The following is a 9250-nucleotide window of genomic DNA, read 5'->3' as shown; positions in this document are numbered from 1 at the left end:
TCCGGACTGCGCGCCTAGAACCGCGAGACCACCGCGGCAGGCGGTATTCTTTCATTTCGGGATTTTTAAGAACCGTAGTACAAAAATGGCCTCAGAATAACCAGAATCAAAACCACGATTATAGACGCAATAGTAAATGACAACTTTAATCAAAGAGCAATATTAAGGAGAGTAAATTTGAACAAAACACCTAGAGCAAACGTGACTAGCGGGACAGTGATGCTCTTCGAAGTTCAAGAGACAGCTGATAAAGAAATGAACAGTAGTTTGCCGGAAGGCTATGACGGCAATGCCCGAGTGGAGTTGGTGGGGAACCGTTCAGGGTCGGATGATGTCTCGCGAACCACGCTTTTCCAGTGCCGAATTCAAGACACTCTGTTCAGAGCAAAATAAAACAAGAGCACTGCAACACAGCGCCGTTGTTATGTCACATTTAATCGTTGGTTATGGGCAGTGAAGAGTTTCTCTGACACACATATTCTTTGACACCACAGATGGTCTTCGCAGTGGCCACCGCCGCCCCCGACCTCCTGGGTTCGCCTGCTGTCACAGCGGCAGCCGCCGCCCCCGCGGGCTACGCCGCCCCCGCTGTTGTCAAGGCCGCCTTCGCCATCCCTACTGTAGGCTATGCCAGCCTGCTGCAGCTTAGCTCTCCCCGCCTCTGTAGCCTACATCGCCTCTCCTGCTGTCATCCAGAACCGCTAGTTACAGATGCGTCACCTCAGACGCCGCCTATTTATTTATACATCGTTTCACCAATGTTTGCACACCAGTCCCGTAAATAAAGTAACTTTTCCCTATAAATTATTTTGTCATCTTTATTTATTTTAGTACCTAAATCGTCCCCTTTGTATCCACATGTATTTCTGTACGTATAAACTACCAAAATACTTTCTTCTACTAAATAACAGACATTACATGTAACCTTCATACACCATTGTATATGGAGATACTAATTAAACTAAAGAGAATTAAGGGATAATATTAATGACTCGTGCTTTAAATTGTTTTAGCTTGAAACTGTTTAATAGGTACTACTTTGTGTTGACGAGCAGTACTTTAAACTTCTAATATGTTGAAACCAGGGCAGAGAATGTGTAAGAAATATCGTGCCAGATGACTGAAACTAAATGAGGAAATCGTGTAATGTGCGCCTTTTGGTGGTTTACGCGGACATTAATGTAACACTAAATAAAAGTTGCTCTTAGTAAGTATCAATGTTACAGCAGTGCAAAGAAATCATGAGCACCAGAAAGTAGACAAAGAGAAACTCAAGTTACACGTCTTCCAAACACAAATTAGAACACTGAACCATTACCTTTATACTATAGAAAAGGAAACGATAACTGGTACAAAGAACGAGAAAACTTTGAAGTTTATATGTGAGGTCATTATTTCGACTGACGATACATGAAATTTCACACATGGGTGGGCAATATATCGAGCATACAAGTTTTAAATAGCCTTCGAGTTGCTAACCAACTCTCTAACGACCTGAAATCGGCGCAACGTCTCTCTGCAGCGAGGACAATGCTTTCTGCTCTGAAGCGATAATTCACATGATCATCAGATTTTCGACAGGTTGAATACACCTTACATTTTTACATACTGTTGCTAAGTAAACATCACACTTCCAGATTCCATTTGGAACACTGTGACATCATAGATGAGATAAAGTAAACAACTCTAAAACCCCTCCCGAACAGCCCATGAAGGCACAACGGTACCGACCGGCCACCGTGTCATCCTCTGGCATTGGCGTCACTGGATGCGGATATGGAAGGGCATGTGGTCAGCACACCACTCTCCTGGCCGTATGTCAGTTTCCGAGACCGGAGCCGCTACTTCTCAGTCAAGTAGCTCCTCAGTTTGCCTCACAAGGGCTGAGTGCACCCCGCTTACCAACATCACTGGGCACACCGGATGGTCACCCATCCAAGTACTAGCCCAGCCAGACAGCGCTTAACTTCGGTGATACGACGGGAACCGGTGTTACATCTGCGGCAAGGCCGTTGGCCAGATGAAATAAAGTAATTAATATTATTCTTAGAACGTCTGTTGTTCTACTTAACCTCAAATATGTCCTAGATAATAAAGATAAAAATCACACTTTTCGCGTTTCTAATGTATTTCGCAAATAGTTAAGAATACTGTGACATCATAGCTGTGGAAATTAATTAATCTTTTGTGCAGTAAACAAAGCGCGGTTCATAAATGGAGCTTTGAAAGCTTTTACCCACTGCAGTCACCTATTGGTAACAGCTGGAACAGCTCATGGTAGTCAGGCCAAACTTGTTTCATTTTTGACAGTAGAACCACCTACTATAGTGTTTATCGTAAGAAAGTTGAATGTGAAAAAGTAGTTGATTTTATTATGCGTTTTCAGGGTTTAGAGAAGAGTATTTGAAATAAAACTCACCTTCAGCAACTACATATTTTTAATTGGTTATTAATATTTTATAAGCAATAATCCTGGTTGATCCTTTCTCTGGTTTTACTGTATGAAGTAAATACATGCACTGTCGATTCAGGACTTGAACTCTGAATATATTTATATGTTCAAAATACACAACACCGAGTCATTAGAGATAAAAGCAGAAATGTGTAGGAAGATTTTCTTATTGTTCCTAGTTCACTACTGTAATCCGTTGTCGAATTTATCTGTATCTGTTAAAATTTCTTTTGTTATGTCGACATAATAATCTATGGACGAGCGCTGCTGTTGGGAGAGAGATATGTTTTATTTACGCTCAAATGACGGCAGAATAAAACCAAATGGCCCAGTTGAATAATTAGGGGAGATGATGTTTCCACAATAGAAAAAGTTTTTCTGACTTGACGTTCTTTCAGGTATAATAAGTGAAATAAGAAACTGAAACGCCACACAGTCCCAAAGGAACCTGCAGGGCCATACGTTGTTTGTAATCGCAACAAAATTAAGGACCATAGCACTTAAGTGAAGGGTGTTAGGAGACTGGTGGTTCCTGGTGGGAAATGGATGAGTTAAAGTTAGAAATACAACGAAATAGTGACTCTGCTTGCAGGATGGATAGAATTTCTGGTCAGATGAGTACAGGGTTTTAAATAGAATATCAAATGGGGGTATCGCAGGAATAGGCCTAATACTAAATAAAGGAATAAGAACGCAAGTAAGCTACAAACAACAACATAGTGAACGCATTATCACAAGGCCGAACACCTTCCAAGTTTGTGAGCCACATACCTCCACAGATGATTCAATGTATGTATTATGAGATAAAAAGAAATTATGCAGGTAGTAGGGGAAACGAAAATTTAATTGTAATGGGGAATTGGAATACAACAGTAGGACAAGGGAACACAAGTTTGTGAGCCACATACCTCCACAGATGATTCAATGTATGTATTATGAGATAAAAAGAAATTATGCAGGTAGTAGGGGAAAAGAAAATTTAATTGTACTGGAGAGTTGGAATACAACAGTAGGACAGGGAAGAGAAGGAGAAGTAGTAGTAGAATGAGCTAAGGTCAGCGAGCAAAAGAGGAAACCACCTGGTAGATTTTGGCATACTGTGTAATTTATTCACTGATAGCACCTTGTTTCAGAAACATGAAAGATGGCTGTATACACAAAAGAGACCTGGACTGGTAAGGCAGAGATTTAGGAAGTAGGTCCTACATTAAAAGATATCCCAAGGAGCTGATGTGAAATGTGACTGTAATTTATAGGCTGTAAACTGTAGATAAAAACTGATGAAATACCAGAAGGGTAGGAAATATATATTTTGGGACTTGGATGAGTAGACAGAACGATAGGTTATTCAGAGTTTCAAAGGAAGTATTAGGAAACGATTAACCGAAATTGGGGAAGCAAGTATAGTGGAAACCGAATGGGTAGCTTTGAAAGGTGAAACATTGAAGGTACCAGAGAATCAAATAGGTAAAAAGACATCGCCTCGCAGATATCCTTGGATATCACACGAGGCACTGAATTAAATTGATAAAGGATATTCGCAAAAAGTGCAAAATGGGAAAGCAGAAAACGCTAAAGGGCAAATACAATTCGGCTGAGGCGAGTGTAACTACAGGAAAGATAGTTACCACCGATAGCAAAATTAAAGAGATTTTTGGAAAATAAAAGTAATAGCAGTATGAATATCAAGAGTTCAGATGGCAAGCCGGTACCAAACAAAGAAGGGAAAGCTGAAAGGTGGAAAAAGTGTATAGAGGGGCTGTACAAGCGAAATTATCTTGATTGTAAAATCACAGAAAAAGAGAGGAACTAGACGCAGATGATATGGGAGGTATGATTGGGAAGAATTTGACAGAATTATGAAAGACCTAACACGAAACAAAGCCCCTGGAGTATACGACGTTCCCTCATACGTACTAATGGACTCGTCCACCTGTGCATGATGTATGAGACACCCGAAGTACTCCCAGACTTCCGGAAGAATGTATTGACTCCAATTACAAAAAAGCAAATGCCGACTGGTAAGCACATTACGGAACCATCAGTTTCAGAAGTCATGGTTGCAAAATATTGACATGAATTATTTACATACGAGTGGTGGAGGCCGACCTCAGTTATGATGAGTCTGAGTTCCGGAGAAGTGTAGGAACACCGGAATAGCGATGGCAAAGATGACCCAACAGCTTATCTCAGAAAACGGGCAAAGGAAGGGTAAGTCTGCGTCTGTAGCATTTGTAGACTTAGACAAAGCTCTTGACAATGTTGACTGGAATCTACTCTTCGGTTCAAAAATTGTTCAAATGGCTCTGAGCACTATGGGACTAAACAGCTGAGGTCATCAGTCCCCTAGAACTTATAACTACTTAAACCTAACAAACCTAAGGACATCACACACATCCATGTCCGAGGCAGGATTCGAACCAGCGATCGTAGCGGTCGCGCGGCTCCAGACTGAAGCGCCTAGAACCGCTCGGCCACTTAGGCTGGCCTACTCTTCGGAATTCTGAATGTAGCAGCTGTATTATACAGGGAACGAAGCTTATATACAAGTTGTATAGAAACCAGACGTCAATAATAAGAGTCCAACAGCATGAAAGCGAACCAGTGGTTGAGGTTTGCGTAAGGCACGGTTGTAACGAATAACTGGAGTTACTCAATCTGTACACTGAGCAAGCAGTAACGTAATGCAAAGAATAATTTGGACACTGCATTAAAGTTCAGAGATGAGGAAAACAAATGTTTGAGGTTTGCCAGCGATATTTCAATTTTGTTAGATACAGCGGAGGACTAGGAAGAGCAGCTGAATTTTTTGAAAGGAGGCTTAAGATGAACATCAACTGTTGCAAAGGAGAGGCAATGGAATGTGGTCAAACATATCAGGCGATTCTGACGCAATGGGGTAAGAAAATGAAACACTAAAAGTAGTAGGTCCTTTTTGCCCTTTGGCCAGCGAAACAACTGATGACGCCCGAAGCAAAGATATATAAAAACGTAGATGTCAATGTGCAAGAAAAGCATGTGTGAAGAGCGGTAACTGGTCAATACCGAATATACACTCCTGGAAATTGAAATAAGAACACCGTGAATTCATTGTCCCAGGAAGGGGAAACTTTATTGACACATTCCTGGGGTCAGATACATCACATGATCACACTGACAGAACCACAGGCACATAGACACAGGCAACAGAGCATGCACAATGTCGGCACTAGTACAGTGTATATCCACCTTTCGCAGCAATGCAGGCTGCTATTCTCCCATGGAGACGATCGTAGAGATGCTGGATGTAGTCCTGTGGAACGGCTTGCCATACCATTTCCACCTGGCGCCTCAGTTGGACCAGCGTTCGTGCTGGACGTGCAGACCGCGTGAGACGACGCTCATCGCTGAAGACGACACGTCTCCATTCGTCCCTCCATTCACGCCTGTCGCGACACCACTGGAGGCGGGCTGCACGATGTTGGGGCGTGAGCGGAAGACGGCCTAACGGTGTGCGGGACCGTAGCCCAGTTTCATGGAGACGGTTGCGAATGGTCCTCGCCGATACCCCAGGAGCAACAGTGTCCCTAATTTGCTGGGAAGTGGCGGTGCGGTCCCCTACGGCACTGCGTAGGATCCTACGGTCTTGGCGTGCATCCGTGCGGTCCGGTCCCAGGTCGACGGGCACGTGCACCTTCCGCCGACCACTGGCGACAACATCGATGTACTGTGGAGACCTCACGCCCCACGTGTTGAGCAATTCGGCGGTACGTCCACCCGGCCTCCTGCATGTCCACTATACGCCCTCGCTCAAAGTCCGTCAACTGCACAAACGGTTCACGTCCACGCTGTCGCGGCATGCTACCAGTGTTAAAGACTGCGATGGAGCTCCGTATGCCACGGCAAACTGGCTGACACTGACGGCGGCGGTGCACAAATGCTGCGCAGCTAGCGCCATTCGACTGCCGACACCGCGGTTCCTGGTGTGTCCGCTGTGCCGTGCGTGTGATCATTGCTTGTACAGCCCTCTCGCAGTGTCCGGAGCAAGTATGGTGGGTCTGACACACCGGTGTCAATGTGTTCTTTTTTCCATTTCCAGGAGTGTATATTCAAGTGTTAGGAAACCGTTTCGGGAAGTATTACTCTGGACCGAAGCCTTGTGTAGAAGCGAAACCAGGATGATAATAAGTTCAAACAAAATGAGAACGGATACTTCTGAAATGTGCTACTACAGAAGAAAATCGAAGATCTAATGGGTAGATCACGTTACCAGTGAGAAGATACTGAACTAAATTCGGAAGAAAATAAATTTATGGCACAACTTGTCTAAAAGAAACGGCCTGTTAATTGATCACATTCTGAGACGTTAAGGAATTGTCATATTGGTGCTCATGGGAGTGTGGGGCTGGGAGAGGGAGGTAAAAACAAAAAAACATAGAGGTAGACTAGGAGATAAATGAAGTAAGTTGTTTCAACTGGATGCAGGTTATTTTAGTAACGAGGAGAGGAAAAGGCTTGCACGGGATAGAGTAGCATGGGGAGCGGCACTAAACCAGTCTTTGACTGAAGATCAAAACAACAACTTAACCTTGGACCTAAAAAGAATTTGAAACACTATTTACATACATTGCTCCTCATTCATTATGTAAGTATCGTCTGTGGCGTTTAACCCATGTGTACAGTGAAATTTGAACTTTTTCTCATTTGGATTTCGTTGATAGATTTGATTTATAGATTATAAATTATTTCTTAAGCTGGTTCTGTACAGTACAGAGAACTGTTGTATTAAAGCCAGTGAATGCACAAAACAGTTCTATAGTTTCAGATCTTTAAAGCTCGTCAGCACTTGAGTGTTTGCTCCCACTGCACGGGCATGAAGTGTCAATACATTCTGAATGCTCGTAAGCTGCTACGTTTGTTTGTGTAGCAGTGGCAGTATAATGTGTGGTTCTTATTTACTTGTCATCAAGGTACGTGTGAGGAGTGTGTCAACTTTGTGGCGAATATTGATGGATTTTTGGCAAACCATTAACATGTTATGATTCGCCATTTTTCTTTATCAGAGGTGATCACAGAAAAGAAAGAAATTTAATACAGCTTCTTGTGCATGATGGAGTGTGTTAGTGTAGCAAAAACTGTATTGACATTGTTCTGCCGGTGGTTTAAGGTCATGGAGAAGCAGGAGGTGTCCTATATGTTATGTGCGTGCTGTAAACGTGGGGCATGATATCACCTGCTTCAGGTACTACGTAGGAAAGAAAATTTTAAAAGTAACATATGATGGAAATATCATATTAAAATAATAGCTTATGCTGGAGCCCTAATACATCCTCATGCTTTGGAGCAGTAACCCAATTCGGTGCTGGAGGATCTGCTCTATTATTTATGTCACCTGATATGAAGGAACCATTTTAGAGTTCCATTTTCCATGCAGGCTGTAGGTAGAAACAAAATAATTACACACGTTCACCATAAAATTTTTCAGAACAGCTTTATTGCTATTTGTTTCATTAGAAGCACATGTCTCTCAGTCCTATGGATAAAACAAACACTACGAGTAACTGAATAAGAACCTGCACTTACCATGCGGCTATTAGGTACTATGACACAAACTTTGAGTTTGCAAGATGATGTTTCCAGCAATGATAGCTTCCGTACATTGCACTGTTACAAGGAGAGACGTCCTTCCAAGCATCATTATGTAGTACTTCACTTATGGAATTGTACAAGTATCACGAGATAAGTGACTGCTGCACTAACCGTGGCTGTGAAGACATGAAGGTCGATGTCACAAAAACCCATAGCGGAAACACGTAGTCTGTCCATTGGAAGTCGCAGAACATCGACTGCTGGCCCGGGACGCAGGAGCGGCTGCAGCCTCGACAGGAGCAGACCAGCCCTGTCGGCGCGGTCAGCCGCCGAGGAACACACCCAGCAGACCACCAGCTGGCGTAACAGGACGTTAGTAAGTGCAAATAACTTCACGAGTATTTCCGCTCTCTTGTCTGTTTCTTGAGCCAGGATTATAAGCCAATAGGCACAGCAAGTCATCTCGACGAAATCTCCCAGGATGGCCAGCAGCAGTGCGGGTCCGAAGTGGAGACCGCAGAGGCGAGCGCAGCGGTGAAGAGCCAACCTGGCGCGCTGCAGCCGCCTCACCTCCGCCCCCACCGCCCCCGCCACCCCCGGCTGTCCTGCGCGCGTCGCCAGCTCCTCCAGTTCTTCCTCGCTGCCCGCCGGCGGCCGGGTACTCCTCAGCAACTGTCCACAGACGATGCCCATCCTGTGTCGGAGTACCAGCACAACGGCGAAGAACTGAACTCGCCAGAGCGTGATAAATCCTTGAAGGCACAGGGTGATAGTACCTATTGGCCTACGTCTCAAGAAATAGGTTGCTAGTAAGCTAACTCGTATGACAACCAAAACAAGCACTGTAATGGAAAGGAAAATTGCACTTTGGCGAGTTTTGCGATATATTTCCTTTCTGTAAGTGTGATCTCGCATGGCGAGCAGCGCATCTACCTTTTGCACCAGGTCCGTGATACTGCTAACGTTACCTTGTCCAGTAGACAGAGATCTACATAAGATTGTAGCTGGTTCCAACATCGACAGTAAAACAGATAACACAATTACAAAATGCACTGTCATAGGGGAATGCTCATCTATTATGATTATATGCTTTACTAAATAACTGCAGTAAAAACCAAGGGCAATGACAGAGACAAGCCACATCAAACATATGAAGTAGCCTGTGAGTCGCTTTAATGACACTCTAAAGGCACAAGTTGAAGAATTTTTGTTGTCACTGATGATGGGAAC

General features: G+C 43.7%; 1 protein-coding gene across 1 annotated transcript; it reads right to left on the bottom strand.

The window, feature by feature from the left end:
- Window positions 1-8140: 8140 nt before the first annotated feature.
- Window positions 8141-8713, bottom strand: LOC124609912 (gustatory receptor 23a-like). Its single transcript, XM_047140116.1, has one exon. The coding sequence runs from the start codon at window positions 8711-8713 to the stop codon at window positions 8141-8143; it is 573 nt and encodes a 190-aa protein (XP_046996072.1).
- Between the last annotated feature and the right edge of the window lie 537 nt (window positions 8714-9250).

This window comes from Schistocerca americana, chromosome 1 (genome assembly GCF_021461395.2).
Source record: "Schistocerca americana isolate TAMUIC-IGC-003095 chromosome 1, iqSchAmer2.1, whole genome shotgun sequence".
NCBI lineage: Eukaryota > Metazoa > Arthropoda > Insecta > Orthoptera > Acrididae > Schistocerca > Schistocerca americana.
The sequence above is the reverse complement of the archived record's forward strand: the minus strand, read 5'-3'. Positions and strand labels throughout refer to the sequence as shown.